General features: G+C 47.3%; 1 protein-coding gene across 5 annotated transcripts in view; it reads right to left on the bottom strand.

Annotated features, from left to right (window-relative positions):
• Positions 1 to 2,653, bottom strand: part of Ebf4 (EBF family member 4) — a 79,974-nt gene extending 77,321 nt beyond the window's left edge. For 3 of the 5 annotated variants that reach the window (XM_051144619.1, XM_051144621.1, XM_051144622.1), the window contains exon 1: positions 1,900 to 2,051. In XM_051144619.1, the coding sequence (XP_051000576.1) occupies positions 1,900 to 2,036 (137 nt within the window). In that variant the 5' untranslated portion in view covers positions 2,037 to 2,051. Of the gene's footprint in view, positions 1 to 1,899; positions 2,052 to 2,486 lie in introns of those variants that run through there. The other 2 variants (XM_051144620.1, XM_051144624.1) reach the window with 2 other exon arrangements.
• Between the last annotated feature and the right edge of the window lie 20,771 nt (positions 2,654 to 23,424).

Below are 23,424 nucleotides of genomic sequence, written 5' to 3'. Positions count from 1 at the left end.
AAGACGAAGGGGGTGGGACGGGACGGGGCGGGGCGGGGCGGGGTGGTGGTGTCTCTTGTTATGTTTTGGGATGGGGGAACCTGAGCAAAGGACTGGGGGGAGGGGTAAAATACACACAGGAGAAATCACATCACAGGCAACCGGAGAGAAGCGAGAGCCAAGGACTAACTTTCCCTCTGCAAGTGGGAAGAGTCACCCACAGCTTGAAAAGTCTCCATCAGTGTCCTAGAATGGAGACTTTCAGACTTAGGGACAAGCAAGCTCAGGCCAAAGGACGTTCTGTTCAAACTGCCTTTGGGCTTCACTTACGTGGCCTTGAGGACTCAGAACAGACACCTTTCTCTGTGTAGATAACTGGTGGGGATGATGTCGGAAGTCCCAGACTTCTTGCCCCTTCACCAGCCTTCAGGATATTTCCCTGTCACTTCTGCCTCCCTCTCATCAAACCTGCTGACCAGGCGCAGTAGAGAGCAAAGTCCAAAAGAAAAGAGGAACTTCTAATACACCCAGTGACTGGAACGCCACACAGCCACCTCAACTTAAAGAAAAAGCTAAAATCAACAGAAAAGGAGACACACACACAGTTTTAAGCATAGCACAAGACAAACTTTAAAGGGGAAAATGGGAAGGAAATATACCATCACACTGATAGCATCGCATTAAACAATTATGATTGTGTTTCAGAGTCTCTAGGTAGATCACTCCTAAAACTGGCTCACCTGCAACACCCTTTCCTGTCCCCAAGAGACCACTCAACAGAGAGCACAGCACTTTCTCTGAAGGCTGTGAAGGCAGGTCTGCAAAAACACTGCTTCCCTTTGTCCACAAAACACCCTGTATCAGCTGGGCGTGGTGGCACAAGCCTGCAATCCCAGCACTCGGAGGCAGAGGCAGGCAGGATCGCTGTGAGTTCGAGGCCAGCCTGGTCTACAAAGTGAGTCCAGGCCAGCCAAGGCTACACAGAGAAATCCTGTCTCGGAAAACCAAACAACAATAACACAACACTCTGTGTCTACTACTGGGTGAGGTTGGGGTGCACTTCAAGTCATAGCTGCACAAGTCTGAATATATCAGTGTAAATGGTGTGCCAGCCCTGATCTGCTTTGACAACCCTAGCCGACGTCCTGGATGCTGGACAACAGCTATTTAAACTTCCGGGAAAACCTAGTGCCCACCCTGTCCTGGCTGTCTGCAGGGACAGTCCCTACCTTGTGCTAGGCACTATGAGCTCTTGCTCAGATGTATGACCTCCAGTTCATGTTGTATGGTTGGAGGGAATGTTACAGAGACCGGGTTCCAGCCGCTGCGGTGACTCGGTAACTGAGCCTTTGAAATCCCCATCCAAGTCCATTTCTTACGAAGTCTCCCTATGCCTCCCCTTGAAGAGTAACCAGAGTAGATCCTGCTAATTCCCAACAGCGTCCAGTCTCCTTCAGAATCGACCCAAAACGACCCCACAGAGGGGTCAGTTCAACAAGGCTAACTGCCCCACTGGCTTAGCCACTTGTCAGCCCCACCCATATCCCTGGCCCTGTACCACAGAGTTTCTTGCCTTTCTTGTTGGGTAGCCGCGGAACTGTAGAGACCGCTCAGGAAGAAGGAGTTGGACATCTCTAGACCGCTAGTAACTGCGGGGCATGGATCAAGGTGTGCAGGAGGAGGTGGCACCACCTCCAGAGCCCTGGACCCTAGTGAGCAACCCCGCCCCATATCCTCAGGAGGAAGTCAAACTCACACCGGATGAACAGAGGAGACTTCGTCAGGACAGTCAAGAGTTAGGACTCCCTCCACCCCTCTCTTCAGTAGGTAAGCATGCAGGACGCCGGACGCAGGACGCAGGACGCTGGCGGTTCGAAGCGGTCCAACCAGAGTTCTAGCTACGTCGAGTGGAGCGCTTACCTCTGCGCTGCGGTGCTGGAGTCCAGGATACCCGCGCTCTGCATCCAAGAGCGCACCGAGCCCAGGCTGGAGGGCAGCAGCGGTTCCTCTTTCAGGTGGAGCCCACCGCGGGGCAGAGCGTCCTGTGCGGGGAACATACGGAACCCCAGTTCGTGGGCGCCCCCCACTGCCAGGGATCCCGTCCCGCCGAGGTTATGGACGCCTCAGCTCAGCCGGACCCGACGGCACCAGGAACCTCCAGGTGCGCAGCGAAGCACGGAGTCCAGGAGCTTCAGTGCATGCTCGCCTCTCGGGTGCTGTCTCAGAGAAAACGAGTCCCCAGGCGCCGACGTTGTCCCCTCCCCTCCAGGGGCGCGGGGCGGGGTGATGGAGGGATTCCCCCGCGGCCTGAGCGCCGGTGAGCAGACTGAGAGGAGCCCGCACCCGCTCCGCACGGAGGCGCCCCAGAGGCGCGCTCTGGCGGCTGCCCAGCACCGCGGTCGTCGGAGGGGGGGCCGAGCGCCCCGCGAGGTGCCCGCCCTCCGCCCCCCCCCCCGCGCCAGCCTCTCCCCCGCCCGCCCGCGGCGCCCGCGCGGGGCGCTGATTACCATCCGAGAGGGGGAGACTGCGGCCGTGGAGGTCGGCGGCGGCGACGGTGGTGGCCGGGGCGGCAGCAACAGCAGCAGTCGCGCGTCCCGCAGAAAAGCAGGGCCGGTGCTCGGCCAGCAGACGCAACTGCCGCCAGGCCCCCGAGTGCCCCGGCGCCCCGGGCCTGCCGCTGCCCCGGGCGGCAGCACCTGCAGCAGGAGCAGCAGCAGACCGGCCGATTCCCCCCGGGGCCCGGTCCCCGCGCCTCCCCGCCGCGGCCGCCGCCGCCCGCCGCTCCCCGGGGCCTGGCCGCGGGCCCTGGCCATCCCGCCGCCACCGCCGCTCCCTGGGGAGCGGGAGCCGAAGGGAGGGAGCAAGGGCAGGAGGAGGGCTGTCGCAAGCGGGTGGGCCCAGGGGACTCGGGGCCAGGGGAGACGGGGGCGGGGCGCGAGGCCGGCCGAGGGGCGGCCAGGGACGTGACATCATCGTGGGAGGAGCGGCCGGGCTGGGGCCGCGCCGGCGGGGCGGACCCTGGCGAGTCGGTGGCGGGGCTGGGGGCCACCGCCTGGGAGACGCGGCGGGAGGGCGCCGGGAAGCTGGCCCCGGCCGAGGGAGGCGAGGACAGGGCGGGCTGGGGGCTGCTCGGCAAGGGAGCCCGGTCTAAGCTGTGCAGTTCGTCACACTGCGCTCGGGAACCACCACGGCCTCCCCGTCGCCACCAGACGGTGCCCCCAGCATCTTTGTGGTCCCATCTTCCTACTTCTACGCGCCGCCCTCGCCTCAGCCAACACTTGGTTCTGGTAGTCGCTGTTCATTTGGAACCACCTGACCTCGGCTTAACCTCTGTGGCTTAGTGCTCAAGGGTCTCTCACTGGATTGGGCCACAGGAGAGCTGAGCTACATTAGCCCTGGACCTCCCATCCTTGCTCCTGTCCTTGGATTATCTAAACTTGAGTTTACATTCCCATCCGAGCCTTTGAGAAACCTCTTGTCTTCTGATAGCAAGTTGGACTGGTAGGACTCAGGCTGAGTTAAGAGCCCAGCTCACCTCCACTCTCCCAAGTCTTCTTTCTGAGTCCGCCCATCTTTTATTTCTACATAGAAATCATCTGGCCTTTGACTTTGGGGCATATCCATTTCTGTGCGTCCTACAGGCTATCAGCAAACCTTGGATTGACTCTAGCCTAGTTTCCTGCATAACAACAAGGGGGGAATGGGGTGGCCTTGACCTTGCAGCTACTTGCACCGCTCAGATCGCCATCTTCCTGGGGATGGAGTGGGGCACACTCCAAGTCAGCCCTTATTATCCTGCCTAACACTGACCCAGAGAAAGGATCCCAGAGACACAGAGTTCCTCTGCCTCCTCTCCTGACCTCTTTGGTCTTAACTCTCCCTCTTTTTGCCCTTTTTTTTTTTTTTTTCCAACACCTGCCACCTATGAAGGAAGAAGACGGGACACTGCCAGTCTCACCCAGACTTCTCAAGGTTTCAGCTTTTACCCCGGGTGGAATGATTAAAAATAGGTTTCTCAAAATGAAACCTTTCCCAACCGGCCTCTATCCCTTTAGCTGACTAAACCTTGTCCCTCATAGCACGGCTCCCGGGTCAGCAGCATTGACATTGGTAGCTTGTTAGAAATGCAGAATCAAAGGCTCTCCCAGACCTGTCAGGTGACAGCCGCATCAGAGAGCTTGAGTGCTGGGCTCACACAGGCCAGCCACTAGGCCTGGCTTAGATTTCCCATTCTTAAAAATCCTCCCCCTTCTCCCCATCTCCTATAACCCCTGTGGACATTCCCCTAAGGCTGCTTGGCCAATCTAGGCTGGCTACTCCTGCAGGCCCACAGACTGTCTCCTCCCTGTTCTGGAACTGTTGCTTCTGCTTTGACTGCATGGACTTTTGGGACTTCTGGCCCCCAGACCTCCTGCACAGAATCTACTCCCCACATCTCTTTCCTCCCCCCTACCCATCTGATGAAGCTACCCCACAGGCAAGAAGTGTGATCTGTTTCTCTTCCTCCTCTTCCTTCTTCCTCTCTCTCTCCCTCCCTCCCTCTACCCCCCTCTCTTTAACACCCCCCCCTCTGTTGTTGTTCTGTTTTCTGTCAGTGTTGACCATCAACTGGGGAAAGTAGAGCTGGGCTGGACCATGGAGCAGGATGTGAGTACCTGCCCCCAGGAAGAGTTCCCAGCACAACTGGCAGGGCTTCTAGGCCACAGTGGCACAATTTAGTTCCCACAAGCCAATGTGTCCCCTTCACCCCCTCCTGCTACCCCCGGGATGGGGCAGGTCATTTTGATATCTTTCCCTTCCACCCGCAGCTACCCTGCCAGATCTCCCGTACCCCTTTCCCTGTCCCAGCACCCACAGAGAATATCTCTGATGGTAACGCATTTCAACACTAGATTCCACCCTGGCTTGACGGAGATGCATGTCCTGTTCTGCCAGCAGCTTCCTCTTCTGTCTCCCAGGTGCCCGCCTGAACACACCCCATCCTCCTGCTGCAGATTTTAAAGTACTCCTTGGTTTGGAGGATACATAACCTTTTTAGGAAGAGCTCAATGTCTCTAATGGCTCCTCACATTTAGGGACTGTTTAGGGACATGGTAAGGCTCCTTGCTGCCTGATCCACTCTCTCTCTCTCTCACCTCTTGTCTCCCTTGCTCTGTCAATTCCTTTCTTGCCGCACACAAAGAACTCTCCATTGAATCCCAGCACTCAGGAAGCAGAGGCAGGCGGATCTCTGTGAGTCCCAGGCCAGCCTGGTCTACAAAGTGAGTCCAGGACAGCCAAGGCTACACAGAGAAACCCTGTCTCAAAAAAAAAAAAAAAAACAAAAAACAAAACAAAACAACTCTCCATTGACTGAACTCATTCCCACGCCCTGGGCTGTCTCTTGACTCTGCTGTCCCCTCCAGCATGGCTGCTCGAGTTTACATATTGCTTTTCTTTCCAGGGCACAGTAGAGTGAGTCCCTGTGCCTTTTTGGTGTTGCATTGTGGCTCTAAATAGATTTGAGAGACAAATGTCCAGAAATAACTCAAGGAAATAAGGAATAATTGGCCTAGGAGAGTGGCACTGTCATTAGTGGGGCCCTCCTGACTTGTATGGTTTCTACTCTATCCTAACTAACCCCATGGAATAGAAAGGAACCAGCTGTCACTGGGGAGGCAGTGGCAGGTGGATCTCTGTGAGTCTGAGGCCAGCCTGGTCTATAAAGAGAGTCCAGGACAGCCAAGGTTTAACAGAGAAACCCTGTCTTGAAAACAAACAAACACACACACACACACACACACACACACACACACACACACACACAAAGAAAGAAAGAAAGAAAGAAAATGAAAAAAAAAAGAAAGAAAGATAGGACCCAACCAGGATGGTGTTTGAGCTTAGTAGATCCTGCAGCCTCATGAAGGGTTTCTGGGCTAGAGCTGCTGAACCAAGAGGCAACGGTTCCAGAAGACTCCAGCTGTCACCTGGATAAATGTTGGAGGAGTTGTTGGGATCAGAGCTGAGTATCTCTTCTTCACATCCAGCCAGAGCACTGTTTCTCAGAATGACATTTTATTTTGCATTATTTATCTTGTTTCGGGAAAGATTTTCCCCTTTCTACATACTATGGTTGCTCTGTAGACAAGAATTTCAAGGCCAGAGGAGGCCAGACCTTCTTTACCTCACCTTTTTGCTTTATGAACATTCAGGCTCATGTTCGAAAGATTCTTATCATGTGCCCAGTGCTAGAGAGCGCATGGGAAAACAGAGCCTCGCCATGCTCTCCTGAAGTTCACGGTGGCAGATGCATGAACATTCAGTGTCATTCCAGAGTATGCTGGGCCACCATAGAAGCAGGGATAGGTAGTGGGACAAGCACAGAAGGGCCCAGGCCTGGGAGGACAAATACACTTATCAGCCAGAAGGATGAGCCTGTGGGACTGGGATGCCAGCACCTGGGGTGACATGCTGATGCCTCACGCACCATGTCAAGGAACTTGGGGCTGGTTTGGTTTTTCTGTTAAGTCTGGTCTTGAGGTAATACTGTTTAAAAAGATAATAATTTCCCCATACCTCAGCCTAGTGCCAACTGTGGGAAACAGACACAAAGTCACTTTAGGCAGCCTAGGGCACGGACAGTCTGTGTGTTGTACTAGAGTGCCCCCTGGAGTCCCCAGAGTGTTAGGCTGCTGTTTGGATCCACTTCCTAAGTCACCTGAGAATTAGAAAATAAAACACACATTAAGGCACGCACTAATGACGGCTTCTCACATGCTCCATGGGGTGAGGAAAAGGGTCGTTTCAGAAAGTCACCTGGAGATTACGATTCAGCTCTCAGTCTTGCTTGCTACTGACTCCTCAAGTCTCCTCAGTTGCTTCAAGAAACAGACAAACAAAAACAAAACACAACAAACAAACAAACAAACAAACACATCATAACAATTTGTCTTCCTGGGGAATCTAGTCCATCCTGGCCTGGCATCTAGGCTGAACCATTCAGTCCTAAATTGTGAAACAATGGGAGCCACAATGTTGAACCCTTTAGTGAAAAAGATGATTTCCCAGGTCCAATCTTTGGGCAGAAACAAAGACAAGATGGATGCCCTCGTTACTCTAGGCTGTCCACGTCCCTACCAACCACCAGGAATCTCAAAGACAGCCAGTCTCATCCTTCGTGTTGCGAGGGACGTTCACTCGCGCTGCTGTGCGGAGTCACGCTGTCCCTTCTGCTCACCCCCCATCCTGGAGAGGCCAGAGACTGTATCCTAACGCTGGAATTGCCCCTAGTCCTGTCTCTGCGTGGCTGCTTCTTAACTACCTAAAGGCAGTGTCAAAAAAAATTCCTGATGTTGGAAAGTTCCATATGGCTGCTGTTTTTTCTTTCAGTGGCCATGACTATTATTTAGGTGGATGCGGAGGTCAGACTCTTATTTTGTAGGGATATCTGTGTATATGCACTAGTAGGCTTTGTCCCAGAAGGAAGAATACAAGTAAGTCCTTGAGTTGTTCTATTTATATTCTAATTACAAACTGGTTGCTTATTTGCCCTGGTCAGGCTTAACTTAAATGGCTCAATAGCAAATATAACAAATGTGTATGTGTTTACATTTTCAGATGTGTGCAGTAGGGGGCTGGAGAGATGGCTCCACGGTTAAGAACACTGTCTGTTCTTCCAGAGGTCCTGAGTTTAATTCCCATGCTGTTTAAAAAGATGATATTAAAGCCGGGCGTGGTGGCGCACGCCTTTAATCCCAGCACTCGGGAGGCAGAGGCAGGCGGATCACTGTGAGTTCGAGGCCAGCCTGGTCTACAAAGTGAGTCCAGGATGGCCAAGGCTACACAGAGAAACCCTGTCTCGAAAAAAAAAAAAAAAAAAAAAAAAAAAAAGATGATATTTTCCACACACCGCTTTTTAACCATCTATAATGAGATCTGATGCTCTCTTCTGGCATGCAGGTGTATATGCAGACAGAGCACTGTATACATAATAATAAATAAAATATTTTTTTAAAAATCTGTGTAGTAGTACTTACAAATCAGTTAAACTTGGGATGCAACTATCAAACAACACATTTTTATCTTTGTTTGTTTCGGATGTTTTTGAGATAGGCTCTCTTACTATGTAGCTCTGGCTGTCCTAGAACTCACTATATAGTCCAGGCTGGCCTCTAACTCACAGAGATCTGCCTGCCTCTGCCTCTGGAGTGCTGGGATCAAAGGTGTGCATCACCTCACTCAGCTATTTCCTTCTCATTTGGGGAAAAGTGTGTGTGTATTCTTTTGTATATTGCTGGGGAGGGGCAACCGGAAAGGAAGCCATGCCCTGGAAGTGGAGGACATGCAGCATAGAGTATAGAGATGGGCAGGAAAGGCTGCTTTTCTTGTCTGTGAAATAGAGAAAGGATGTAGCAGAGACTGACTGATTCTTCATGAAGCTTTTCATAGGCTTTCCCCAAAGCTTTTTGAGAATTCATTGTGATGTTTTTACATGGTTATTTACATATATTGTACATCCACAATTTTATGTTCTTTTAAAGGATCCATTCCCTCTAATTTATAGACTTCAGCTCCACCCTGGTACCTGGAGTTAAATGGGAACAGTGTATGTCAGAGACAATAAAAATGTAAATTAGCCAGGCATGGTGGCTTATGCGCCAGGGAGGCAGAGGCAGGTAGATATCTGTGAGTTCAAGGCCAGCCTGGTCTACATAATGAACTATGTAGAGTGATTCTGTCTCAAAAAAAAAAAAAAAAAAAACAGCCGGGCGTGGTGGCGCACGCCTTTAATCCCAGCACTCGGGAGGCAGAGGCAGGAGGATCGCTGTGAGTTCGAGGCCAGCCTGGTCTACAAAGTGAGTCCAGGATGGCCAAGGCTACACAGAGAAACCCTGTCTCGAAAAAACAAAAAAAAAAAAAAAAAAAAAAAAAAAAAAAAACAACAAAACAAGCAGCTACAACAAAACCTAAATTAAGTAAGGGGGGGGTCCTTGCAGGTATCAAATAGGCAAGCAAACAGTGGGAGTCTAATGCCAGGTGTTTCACTGTCAGCATCTTTAAAATACATACAATTTGAGGAAAGGTTTCCAGGCAACAACCAGTCCAATTCCAGGTGCATAATAAAGCTTAAGGTGTGACTACATAGAAGCTCTTTTACAAAGTGCACGTGACCATAAGAGTGGGTTCTATAGCTAAAAGGTCTAGAATCTAGTGTGGTCTCTGACTGGTAACATAAAGGCCACCAGGCTATAAAGTACTGATGGCATCTCCCCCAAGGAGAGGTAATGGTCTAGGGAAGGAACAGTCTGGAATAACCATTCTGGGTAATTTGGGTGAGGACTGCCTCCACAGATGGCAAAAAGGTCAGAAGGTTGTTAGCAAAACCCTCCCCCAGCCTTCTGGATGGAATGTAGGCATTTGATTTTATCGCCTCCATTGAGGAAACGCCCCCTGCGTGATTAACATCCCTGGTTCTGTAGTGCTTCTCTGTGAGTTCAAGGACCTCTGTGCCTGCAACAATTAAGGCAGGGCCAATGGGGAGTGAGATGTGCCACTTACTGCTCTGTAGATTTGAAGTCAAGGATTTTTGTCCTTTTTTTTTTTTTTTTTTTTTCTGCTCTTCTGCTTCCATAGTGCACAGAAAAGTGCCCAGTAAGGAAGTGTTTGTGGAATTCAGACTTGTCTAGGGTGCAGAGGTCAGGAACTCATGCTCAGTTGGATGGGTGAGGTCACCTAGGTTATCCCAGAGAGATGAGCTTACACAGCCACCACCTATTACCAGGCCCACTTCATCTTGCTGCTCCATCTTAACCCGAGAAAGGAAACAACATCTCTACCACCTTAGGCTTTATGGCCACTTGGCCTGCTGAAGCCAAGTCCACAGAGTGGACTTGGGGTCTGGAGAGCTAATGTGAATCGTGAACTACTTTAACTATGGCCAGCTTCAGTTACCCCATGGATAGACACCATGGATGCTTGGGGCCCTGTCGTCATGGTAAGTATTCAATGCTGCTTTTCTTTCTTTCTTTCTTTCTTTCTTTTTTTTTTTTTTTTTTTTTTTTTTTTTTGGTTTTTCGAGACAGGGTCTGTGTAGCCTTGGCTGTCCTGGACTCACTTTGTAGACCAGGCTGGCCTCGAACTCACAGCGATCCGCCTGCCTCTGCCTCCCGAGTGCTGGGATTAAAGGCGTGCGCCACCACGCCCGGCTCAATGCTGCTTTTCAAAAGTTAAATCCAGTTTCCAGCATCTACTGATTTGTGTGATGTCTAAGGTCCTACCCTGACTACTTCAAGTGACCAATGTGGTGTGACCGAACAGGATGGAAAGAGATGCACATGAGAGGTTTCCAGCCGGTGTGATCTGACTGTAGCATACTCATGTGTGGGGCTTAACGCTTGATGCTCTTATTTGAGATGTTGGATAATGGAGCCCCAGGTTCTGTGCTAAGCTATGTGTGGGCATTTCTTTTTGCTGACATGTGAGTGGTAAGTGTGTTGTGGGGTAGCCACCAGAGATGACTACTTGGACACGGGCTTAAGCCAGTAGAAGGTTTTATTAGCGGGCCAGTGACTACACTGTATGTTGGGAATTCCGGTGTAGCACTGAGCCTTTCTCAGAGTGAGCTTTTAAGCACAAAAACTGCATCCTGGGTTGACATACGTTAGTTAACAGGAACAGTTAGCCAGAAGTGAAACTACAGGAGCCAAAAAGCAAGGTTAGTTCGCTTAGAGATTTTCCAAAAACTATGATGGTTGATGGATTACGTCTTTGTTTTTATTTTAGCAGGTGGTGCTGTCTACGTGCTGAGATTTATGGCCTGGGTGGCACTTCCATCATGGAGTCAGTTGTGCTAAGGTCTGGGAAGTCTACTAAGGTCTGAGAATCTAATGGTTAGCCCCAAAAGGTGGCGGTGGGGCTGTGAGATGGATCATTGGAAAAGGTGCTTTCCGCCAGGACCAGCTACCTGGATTCAATCCCTGGGACCCGAATAGTAAGAGGAGAGAACTGACTCATGCACGCTGTTCTCGAACTTCCACACATGGATGTGACCCAGGCAAGTCTCAAGCTTGGAATGACCTTTCACTCTTGAGCCTCCTGCAGGTCTTCCACATGCTGGAATTACAGAAAAGTGCTACCATGCTGGTTTGTGTTGTTGGGGCGCAAACCCAGGGCTTCCTGGCTGCTGGCAAGCACTCTGCTCCTCCTGAGTCATCCCCTAGCCTGTTTTTATGTACAGTTCACTGACAAGAATACTCACTCAGAATGTGTGAGGCCCTGCGCTCTATCTCCAGCACCATAAAACAAACAGCAAATAAAATAAGAGTGTCCTGATGAGTTTTGAGTTTGAAAAGACCTAGGTTCCAGGAAAATCCCTGGGTTAAAAAAAAAAAAGCCTCAGTGTCTTCATCTGTAGAACTAGAACATATACTTCCCTCCCATTTAGGGCCATACCACATTAGAGGCTTGCCTGGGATACATGAGACCCTGGCTCATAAAATAGGCTACACCACAATTTTCACTTTTTTTTTTTTTAACATTTGTTTAGTGCACACATGGATACATGCATTTAAAACTCAATAGACATTAGCTATTGCTTTATTTATTTTTAACATGTCTTTTCTCCTGCCCTGCAGAAAGATGAGTGATTGGATTACTGAGATGATCTTAGCCACTACATTTCTATTATTGGCACCATGGCCTCTCCTCTCCTCAGTCCTCGTCACATTCTGACCTCTTACTCCTTCTATTGCAGTTCTCCTTGACACAGGGACCCTCAGATTGTCACATCTCCTGTGGCTTAGGGTTAAGGTTGAGCAACTCTGGGCCACCTAGACCAATGGTTTCCTTTGTGTGGGGTACTAATGCTCTCCGATCACTTGGTAAAGTTTTTGCAGACATATACACTTAGAACCACCATCCAACAAGAGTACAGGCCATTTATAACACCCCCAAAGCCCATCTCAAGCCTAATCCAAGTCAACACATACCTCTCGTGGGTAATCCCAAATCTCCTCCCTCATTGTTGAAAGTTATGTGACTATGTAATGCGATATTGGCAGTCGGCTAGAGGAATGCCAAGTTTTTTCCTTGATATGGACAAAGAATTGAATGTCCAAGAAAGATGGAAGACTGAGCCATAGAGAGAACAAAGGTAACAGTTTTATCCATTTGAGTTAGGAGAGGCCCTAAAGGTGGGAGTCCACTAAATTGATGCTGGCTTAGGTATTTTTAAAACTATTTATTTGGGCTGGAGAGATGGCTCAGTGGTTAAGAGCGCTGCCTGCTCTTCCAATGGTCCTCAGTTCAATTCCCAGCAACCACATGGTGGCTCACAACCATCTGTAATATAATATGGCGCCCTCTTCTGGCCTGCAGAAGTACATGCAAGCAGAGCACTGTATACATAATAATAAATAAATAAATCTTAAAAAAAAAAACTATTTATTTAATTTGTATGTGCATGCCCTCGAATGTAGAATGTATGTATGTGTGCCATATGCATACAGGGCCTGAAAAGGTCAGAAGAGGTATTGGGTCCCCTGAAACTGGAATTATAGATGGCTGTGAGCTGTCATGTGGGTGCTGGGAACAAAATCCAGGTCCTCTGCAAGAGTAGTAAGTGCTCTTAACTACTGAGCCATCTCTCTATCCATCCCCGTGCCCCTGCTTGAGTACTTTATAGGGCCCCTGAGTCTTTTTCTTTCTCTCTTGATGGTTCTGTTTAGATACCTGTTGTGGGCTGAATGAAAATGGCCCACATAGTCTCACAGGGAGTGTCACTATTTGAAAGGACATGTGGCCTTGTTGGAGTAGGTGTGGGCTTTGGGGTTTCAGAAGCCTTAGCCAGGCTGAGTGGCACTCTCTCTTCTTGCTGTCTGCTTATCCACATGTAGAACTCTCAGCTCCTTCTCCAGCACCATGTCTGCCTATGTGCCACCATGCTTCCTGCCATGACAGTAATGGACAGAACCTCTGAACCTGTAAGCCAGCCCAGTGAAACATTTTCCTTTATAAGAGTTGCTGCAGGGACTGGAGAGATGGTTCAGAGGTTAAGAGCACTGACTGCTCTTCTAGAGATCCTGAGTTCAATTCCCAGCAACCACATGGTGGCTCACAACCATCTATAATGTGATCTGATGCCCTTGTCTGGCCTGCAGGTGTACATGCAGGCAGAATATTGTATACATAATAAATAAATAAAACATTAAAAAAAAAAAAAAAAAAGAGTTGCCATGATCATTATGCCTCTTCACAGCAAAAGAAACACTAACTAAGGCAATACCCACTCCCTACCCCCATACCTTCCTATTTCTCCTCAAAATGTCTTCCAGGAACAAGAAGCCACCATCCCAGGGAGCCTGCTTTCACTTCCCTTACGTACCTATGTTCCTCTAACTTGCCTTCACTCCTGCATTTCAGAGATTGATACCAACACTCTAGCTATTTCATGCCAAGAGGAGACAGAGTCTAGGAGGGTATCAGTCCAAGAAAGAGGGGACTCTTAAGAGGTGGACTCATGGGAGAGGTTAAGGGGCTGTAATCTGAGGTCCTTTATTGGCTTTGTTCAGAGCATGGGTTGTACTTTTGCCCTCCATCATCCCCCCCCCAACACGTATGAGACTTGAGATTGGCATAAAGTGGTTAAAATCACAGTATGCCCCCCATCACAGATAGCTTCTAGAAAGGGAGCGAAAAGAAATTTAACCATCATTTTTTATGTTAAAACAATAGTGGGTGTATCTCCCTTGAAGGCTTGCAGGTGCTGCAAATTCAACACTGATGATGTTTCATACCTGGACAGCATTTTTCTTTTTACAGAGAGGTTAGTGAGAAATAGTTATCTAGATAACATCTCATATGGATTTAAGCCGAATGTCTAGGGAGTGCGACCCTTTAGACTATCAAGGAAACATATTAATCATTTGTCCTTTGGTTGCACTTTCCTTTTCATTTTTTGTTTGTTTTGAGACAGGGTTTCTCTGTGTATCCTTGGCTGTTCTGGATTCCCTTTGTAGACCAGGCTGGCCTCGAACTCACAAAGATCCGCCTGCTTCTGCCTCCACAGTGTTGGGATTAAAGGTGTGTGCCACCACTCCCAGGTCCTTTTCTGGTTTTGTTGTTGTTGTTGTTGTTGTTTTAAGACCATGCAAGCCAGGTGTGGTCCAGGATGGCCAAGGCTACACAAAGAAACTCTGTCTCAAAACAAAACAAAAAGCAAAGACCATGCAGATGGCCAAAATGAATCCCTTTTCTAAACTATCAAAGCTGGTTGAGGATCTGATCCTCAGGGGCCACCTGGGCTTGAGTGGACCATCTGGCTTTTCTAGCCCCCCTATCAGGGGCCACCTGGGCTTGAGTGGACCATCTGGCTTTTCTAGCCCCCCTATCAGGGGCCACCTGGGCTTGAGTGGACCATCTAGCTTTTCTAGCCCCCCTTTTACCAGTGTTTTCCTTGTTGTGAGGTTAAGTCAAAGGCTTAGCTGCCTATGGCTTCACTTGACTGGACGGTGGTGGTACATGCCTTTAATCCAGCACTTGGAAGGCAAAGATAGGTGGATGTCTGTGAGTTCGAGGCCAGCTTGGTCTACAGAGAGAATTCCAGGATTGCCTATGCTGTTACACAGAGAAACCTTCTCTTGAAAAACCAAATAAAGCCGGGTGTGGTGGCACACGCCTTTAATCCGAGCACTCAGGAGGCAGAGGCAGATGGATCTCTATAAATTCAAGACCAGCTTGGTCTACAGAGTGAGTCCAGGACAGCCAAGGACACAGAGAAACCCTATCTCAAAAAACAAAAACAAACAAAAAAACCAAACAACAAACCCAACCTAACAAAAATCAAAACCAAGACTATGGCTTCATTTGGAAGCAGGGAAGAAAATTTTCCTTTGTGTTAACTCTCTTCTTTGTAGACTGGGCACTGGTTAGAGCTCACTGGAAGGGGCCTCCATGGCCTCCTCAAACAAGAAAACAGGTGATTCCTTGCAGTTACAGAGTATCTGGAGAGATAGATGTCCCACAATCTCCTGGGACCTAGTTGACCCTGGAGGTCAAGGGAGAAAATATCCTCCCTTTTATTCCCCCTGACCACATTAGTATAGATCCTGAGTGTGGTTACTGAACACCCAGAAAACCAGGTACACCAGCCAGGCCTTTTGTTTTGTTTTTTTGAGACAAGGTTTCTCTGTGTAGCATTGGCTGCACTGGACTCACTTTGTACACCAGGCTGGCCTTGAATTCACAGAGATCTGCTTGCTGTCTGCTTCCCTGATAGCTGCGATTAAGGGCATATGTTACCTCACCCAGCCAGCCAGATATTTTTAACTACTGTGAAATAGCAGATAGACCTTGGACAAAAACCAAACACTTAAATTTATGTACCTTGTTCAGAACTTTGTGATGGTGCCAAAATTTTTTTCCAGTTTTCTTTTCCACTTTGAAAAAAATTCAATTATTCAATCATCTTTTGTTTTGTTTTTTTGGTTTTTCAAGACAGGGTTTCTCTGTGTAGGCTTGGCGTCCTGGACTCACTTTGTAGACCAGGCAGGCCTCGAACTCACAGCGATTCACCTGCCTCTGCCTCCCGAGTGCTGGGATTAAAGGCGTGCGCCACCACGCCCAACTCTCAACCATCTTTTGTGATACAAAAACATCAACAAATCAACAATCAAGTCTAGCTGATGTTGTAACAGCTTTAGCTTGGAAGGTAGTATTGTGGGATGCCACTTGATAAAAGAAAACCATATCCAAACTGCACTCATGCTAAATGAGTATTACCTGTGCACAGAGCATTACACTATGGGGCTTGGTTAGTTCCCAGGGAAATCTTGATCTACCATAACTGCTTTTGGCTTTGGATGAGCATAAGTAGCAGACAGAGCTTTATATTACAAGAGAAAACTGTCAGAACACCTTTATTTTGGCTATTTTATTGTTCTCTTTTGTTCCCATCACAGAATCGGGAGGCCAACATGACTCAGAACACTGAGACAGACATGTGTGGGTCTGACGTGGAAGGACCATATTCCATTTCTAGAGCTAGCTTCTCAGTGAGCTCAAACAGCACGTGACAGTTTAATGTAAACACAAAAGGCATTTGCTCCTCTACAAAGCTGAATTCAGTAGTTTACACTGGACAGGAGACTTGCTTTTTCATCCAGTGACCACTGACTGGACCCATAGTACCTGTCCTCCCTGTAACTAGTATAGATTTGTCCAGATGAGCCTTGTCATCTTTGGGCTGGGCTTTGGGAACAGGGATTGATAAGAAACAAAACATTTTCTCTTTCGCAGTGGGAATGTTTATTCTGTGCCACTGTATATTGGAAGCATGTGGCTGGCTTTTGTTTGTAGAAGCTCACAGTTAAGTGATTACTTTGGCCAGGCGTGGTGGCGCACATTTAGTCCCAGCACTCAGGAGGCAGAGGCAGGCGGATCGCTGTGAGTTCGAGGCCAGCCTGGTCTACAAAGTGATTCTAGGATAGCCAAGGCTACACAGAGAAACCCTGTCTCGAAAAACCAAAAGGAGATTGAGTCTCAAAAGACTTTGGACTTTTCAACAGTGTTGGAACTGTCAAGGTCTATGATCATTTTTGAAGCTGAACGCAGTGTATTTTGCACTGTGAGATGGCTGCGAGCCTCTGGGGACAAGAAGTGGAGGGGGGGCTATAGCTTCAAAGTGATACGTGTAGGTATCAGGTTGACAGGGAGTAGACTTGTAATGGTTAATATTGTTTGTCACCTTAATAATAGGATCTGAAGTCACGGTAGAGGCATGACTCTGGACATGCTGAGGCAGGAGACCCACGCTGAAGGTGAGCAGTACCACGTCACGGGCTCGGGTCCCAGGATGAATACAATGGAGAAAGTGGGATGAGCACCAGCATGCGTCACTCTCTGCTTCCTGCTCCTGCTGCTGTGTCTCTTCCCCACTGTGGTGGTGGGCTGCGTCTTGGAGCCTGAGCCAAAAGAAATCTGTTCACCTTTATGGTGCTTTTGTCATGATAATGATAAAAGTAATTAATACAAGCCTATCAGTCAGGCACACACCTTTAATCCTAGTGCTTAGAAAGCAAAGAGGCAGGTGGATCTCTGTGAGTTCCAGGCTAGCCTGGTCTACATAGCAAGTTATAGGACAACCAGGGCTATAAAGAGAGATCCAACAAAACATACGTGCCTGTTGTGACGTCACTTTCAGTGTAGCATTCAATAAGCTATATGCGCTATTCAATACTTTATTATAAAATATACACTGGTTCTAATGATCAACTGTAAATTTTTGCTTTTGTTTTTTGTTTTTTGAGACAGGGTTTCTCTGTGTAGCCTTGGCTGTCCTGGACTTACTGTGTACACCAGACTATCCTTCCACTCACAGAGATCTGCCTGCCTCTGCCTCCTGAGTACTGGGATTATAGGCGTGTACCCTCACACCCTGCTGACCAACTGTAAATTAATTAGTATATTTTGAACACATTAAGGTTGGTTAGGCTAGCTTATGGTATTTGGTGAATGAGTTATTTTAAAAACATTTTGACGCCGGGCGCGGTGGCGCACGCCTTTGATCCCAGCACTTGGGAGGCAGAGGCAGGCAGATCGCTGTGAGTTCGAGGCCAGCCTGGTCTACAAAGTGAGTCCAGGACAGCCAAGGCTAACACAGAGAGACCCTGTCTTGAAAAAGCAAAAAAAAAAAAAAACATTTTGACTTAATATTTTCAATTTATAATCTATTCATTGTAATCCTGTCATAAGTCAAGGTAGAATTTCCTGTCTGAAGAAAAAGGTATATACGCGACGCTAGGGAAGTAGCAAAGCTTTGAGGGAGAAAATAAGGTTATCCCTTATTGGCTGTGAGCCACCATATGGTTGCTGGGAATTGAACTCAGGAACTCTGGAAGAGCAGACAGTACCTTTAATGGCTGAGCCATCTCTCCAGCCCCCTGTGTTCTACCTTTTAAGAAATTAAATTTCAGATAAATTACAGTAAATGCAAAACCATAAAAGCATGAGAAAAAAATGTTGTCATTTTACGGTAGAAAGGACATTGGAAACAAAGGCTTTCTGGATCTGTACGATTCGGGCATGGAGTGTGCCGGTACAGCTCATGGAAGAGTGATTAGAGGGCTAGCGGGTGTCTGCTCTGCTCGTACTCAGGTCTTCTCCCTCCTAGCTGCAATTCTGGAACTGGAATAACTGTGTGAATCCTGAATGAGGCTGGGAATGGAGACCACAAAAAGTGGGCCCGTGACGTAAGGAGTCTGTTTGACAGGCCAGAGTGCCAGTCCAGTGCTGGATCACCTGTCTCCATGAAACTATGCCTGTTGTCTTGTTTTTGTTCTCAGTTCTAGGGATTGGACCCAGGGCCTTGTGAATGCTTAACAAATTCTCGACTACTGAGCTACATCCCTAGCACAAATGTGAAGATTAAACCTCTCTTCTGTTAGGCTGTGAATATGTTATGTATCATCGAAGCCAAATCTAGTCATGGTTCACCAGCCCAGACCCAAATGAAGGATAATTGGAATAAGCCACTGGTTTTCTTTTCTTTCTTGTTTTGTTTTGTCTTGTTTGTTTTTTTCTTTGTTTCTGTTTTTGTTTTTTATTTTTTCGAGACAGGGTTTTTCTGTGTATAGTCCTGGCTGTCCTGGAATCACTCTGTAGACAAGGCTGGCCTCGAACTCTCACACATCCTCTTGCTTCTGCCTCCCGAGTGCTGGAATTAAAGGCGTGAGCCACCGCTGCCTGGAGGTTGGTTGTTTTTGTTTTAAAGACCCATGGATGCGGTTTGGAGCCTCAGGCCACCCGCCTCTTCCTGCTCTCCGTTTATTGGCCCTGTGCAGGCGAGGCAGTGCCCGGAGCGGGAGGGGAGCTGGCCTGCGTGCGCTTCTCTGATGGGTAGGGTCTTCTGCCTTTCGGCCTGTTGTCGCTTCGTGCTGGTGCATGGCGCTAGCACCTTCTGCCCATAGTGGGCGGGTCGCCTCCCCCCGCCCCCGCAGCGTGGCTGCACACCGGGGCACGCACCTCGAGGGTCAGCGGTCGGGCAGAGACCATGCCCCTGTTCCCGCGGGGTTCGAGCAGTGGCCTTCCCTTCCAGTGGTAATAAATACCTTGCACTCGTGAAAAAAAAAAAAAAAAAAAAAAAAAAAGACCCATGGATGCCTCTAAGAGTCTGAGTTGTAAACCAGTGGTTTGCCAGGGGTAGTGGCACATGCCCTTAACATGCAGCACTTGGGAGGCGGAGGCAGGAGAATCTCTGTGAGTTCAAGGCCATCCTGGTCTACAAAGCGAGTCCTAGAACAGCCAGGGCTACACAGAGAAACCGTGTCTTAAACAAATAAACAAACAAACAACAAAAAGGATCCAGATCAAAAAGCCTATGTCTTCCAGCGTCAAGATCCAGATCACAAGTGTGCCCTCCATTTCTGGATTGTGGTTCATTCCAGATATAGTCAAGTTGACAATGGACAACAGCCATCACACGGACCTGAACTCAGGTCATTAAGCTTGCACAGCAAACATTTTTACCCACTGAGCCACTTTCCTAGTCCCAAGCCTTGGCATTTCAGATAAGAAAGACTACAAATGGCTGGGACTGTTATTTTATCCATCTCCTACCTGTGAATGCAGCAGTGACTGATGAGCTTTCGGTTACTGCATCAGGACAATTTCATCAGTGAAATACACGCAGGGATCGCCAACCAAACTATCACAGACAGCCCATTTCATCTGAACTACATACATGGCCGGAGGAGCTTTCTGGGATGGCTGCTAACCTTCATCCTGTGCACAGAGCAAAAATGTACAGGGACGTACACAGCAGTGTAGCTGATAACAACCCAAATCAGACTTCATACTGGGTATTTATTTGCCTATTTAAGAAGGGATCAATTAATTTAGTAAATTTTCAATATAGCATATTATGCAATGGAGCAATAGAATCAGTTTTTGCAGGGTGTAGTGGCACACACTTTTAATCCTAGCACTTAGGAGAAAGAGGCAGGTGGATCTGTGAGTTAGAGGCCAGCCTAGTCTACAAAGTCAGTTTCAGGACAGCTAAGGCTTCCAGAGAAACTCCGTCTTGAAAAACCAAAATGATAATAATAAAAAGAATGGCAGTGTCTCATATCCCTGACGTGTAAGATAGTGTCGAGAGAAAAAGGTGAATTATGTAATAGTAAGCATACCGAGTATGGAACTACTTGTTCTGAAATATACATTAAAAGAAGCTTTGCCCTTATTTACTGTTTCTGTATTTTTAAGAGAGTTGCTATCATTTAGTTACTAATTTAAATATTCAAGCTACCTAAATACTAAATAAAATAAAAAGAGGCAGATCTCAGTGAGTGTGAGGTCAGCCTGGTCTTCACAGTGAGTTCCAGTTCAGCCAGTGCTACACAGCATAAAAAATTAATTAACAGAAGAATTCCTGCTTTGCCATATCTGGCTTTCTGGAATGTCCATGGATTCCTTCCAGACCTTTTCTGTACTGGTGGCAGGATGTGACAAGGACGACCATCCAGTATGCTGATCTGTGTCCTCATCTAAGGGGCTCTGACTTCACTGCTACTGACACCTGTCTGACTTGCAAAGCTCCTTGCAGAAGCATGCTCCTCTCCTTCCGTCTTACACACTTAAGGACTCCTGTAACTACTATTTTTGAATAATTTGTGAGCTTTCTTTTATCACATGCCTATCAATTGGAACTTTTTGATTCCATTTTGTCAGAAGCCTCAACTCCATGAACCTTTTCAGCAAGTTTTTTGTTGTTGTTTGTTTTATTTTGTTTTGAGACAGGGTTTGCCTGTCCTGGACTTGCTTTGTAGACCAGGCTGGCCTTGAACTCCACCTGCCTCTGTTTCTGCTGGGATTAAGGCATGCACCACTACACCTGGCTTTTTCTTTTTTCTTTTTTCTTTTCTTTTTTTTTTTTTTTTTGAGTCAGGGTCTCTCTGTAGTTTTGACTTTCCTGAAACTCACGATATAGATCAGAATGACCTGAAACTTGACAGAGATTCTTCTGAAGATGGCACTTTTAGTGAACCCAAATGCTTGCTTTCTCCACAAAGCCACCTACAACTAAATAAAGATAATTTCCACGGTCTCTGGGCTCAACAGAGCTGCTCATAAATCTTTCTTTTCCCTCAGGTTTAGAACTGGTACCAACCTTTCTTCTCACTCCTCACTTTGTGTGTGTCGTCCCTTCACACAAGCCCATTCTCCTGGTTTTCAGCCATGGTGCTCACTCTTATCTGCAGCTGCTGAGCTTTTGGCCAGCTGGTCTGTCAAGTCCCTCCACTGTTCAGCTGCTGGTCATTAACTGCTGCCGAGTCCCTCCTGGGAGAGCTGTCCTTGGCCTATGCTATACAAGGGCAAAGCACACTAGCAAGGCTTATCTCAACTCAGTACAATCTGAGACACTATTCCTGTTTCAGAGGTCTCCAGGGAGCCAGGCTGGGGAAAACTCCAGCTGTGGCCACATGGTGCCGAACTCCTTCTCCTGCCCTTTTCATGTATTGACACACTTCTCCTGAGAATGCTCCTGAATCACTTTTTTTTTTCTCCTCGAGACAGGGTTTCTTTTTCTTTTCTTTTTTTCTTTCTTTCTTTCTTTCTTTTTTTTTTTTTCTGAGATAGGGTCTCTCTATATAGCCTTGGCTGTTGGACTCGCTTTGTAGACCAGGCTGGCCTTGAACTCACAGCGATCCGCCTTCCTCTGCCTCCCGAGTGCTGGGTTAGGGTTAGGGTTGTGCCACCGCCTCCCTAAATCACTTTAACAACCCCTCTTCATCTTTGATTCTCGGGAAGCAAAGACACCAATTTGCTTACAGTCCACTTTCCTGTAGACTGACTATAAACTGTAAATTGCAGTTTATCCCACAATCACAGACGGAGTTCTTCCAAAAACCCCTCAGACTCCATCTTCAAGGAATTGCGATCTTTAGATCACTCCCTTGATTGCTCATGGTTGTAGGGAGAAAAGACAGAGCAGGTCTCAACAGAAGAGACATTTTGAGCCCTTTGTGTGCCAAGGGCTTCTTTGAAAGAACATTGAAACTCACATTTTAGAGATCTTTTCCACCCCGTTCTTATTATTATGTTTCTTTTTTAACATTTGCATTTATATTATTACACATTTAAAAAACTACATACAGCAGGAAGAACCACAAAACAATCAGGAATCATATAAATGTTATATTCATAGTGTTTTGGCTAGCCCTATTTGGCAAACTTGAAGTAAATATCTTTCCTATCTTGTTGAGTCTAAAATTCTGAATGAAAATCAATATCTGTCATATCTCATCTCTAGTAACTTAAAATATCTATCTAGATCTAAAAACATCTTATCCCCTAACCAACTAAGCTTAATTGTAAGATTAAACTAACTTGTCTTCAACCCCATCAGAAACTTGAGAAGGAACAAAACTTAAATACCTGAGTGAACTAAAGTGCAGGTTAGCAGCTTCAAAAAAAAAAAAAAAAAAAAAAAAAAAAAAAAAAAAAGACAGAGATAGTTTATTGCCTGAACAGTCACCCAAAAACATCTTAGAGATCACCGGGCAGTGGTGGCCTTTAATCCCAGCATGTGGGAGACTGAGGCAGCCTGGACTACAGAGCTAGTTCAAGGACAGCCAGAGCAACCCTGTTTCGAAAAACAAGAAACATCTTAAGAGATCTTTTAGATAGATAAAGTAATTCAGATTACAAAGAAAAGTCACTATGTTGGTATATGATAATAAGTAAACTCACTTGGAGTTGATGAGGTGGCTGCCTGGGGAAAGGTGCTTGCTGCCAAGCCCCGTGACTTGAGCTTAGTTAGCCCTTGAAACCTACATGGTGGAGGGAGAGTATAACTTCCTGAATGCGCCTCTGCTTAAGTATAAAGCTAATTTGCAATAGGGCTGCATATGTGTTGCTCCCCCTTCCCCCCAAGACAGGGTTTCTCTGTATAGCCTTGGCTGTCCTGGAACTCATTCTGTAGACCAGGCTGGCCTCGAACTCAGAAATCCATGCATCTCCCAAGTGCTATGACTAAATTTTGCTCTACCACCGCTTGGCGTGTATTGTTTTTTTAATTCACTGAATAACATGACCTAATATTGGGTCAATAATGTCAAAGTAGGCATGAGAATGACATTTTAAGATATACAGCACAAATGAAATGTTTGGTGCAATTATCATTTCTATTAGTGACGCGAAGTTCAGGTCTGTAACAACTGTTTATAGCTAAGAATAAGATCCTGTAGTTAAAAAACAAAACAGACAAGCAAACAAAACTAACGCAGAGACTTGATAAATACCCGGCAACCGGATTAAAGGTGAAAACGACCCATCTCCTATGTAGCGTGTGTGGTCTTCATGTAACGCTCCTATTGACTGTGACTGCTAGTTAAAAGAATACAAGAGAAGCATTCACAGATTCCCTACAATCCTCAGCTTACTGTTAAACTCAACGATCTTGTTTGATAAATA

Source organism: Acomys russatus, chromosome 4, assembly GCF_903995435.1.
Source record: "Acomys russatus chromosome 4, mAcoRus1.1, whole genome shotgun sequence".
In the NCBI taxonomy this organism is placed as follows: Eukaryota; Metazoa; Chordata; class Mammalia; order Rodentia; family Muridae; genus Acomys; species Acomys russatus.
Note: the sequence above shows the minus strand (reverse complement) of the source record. Positions and strands in the feature narration are given on the sequence as shown.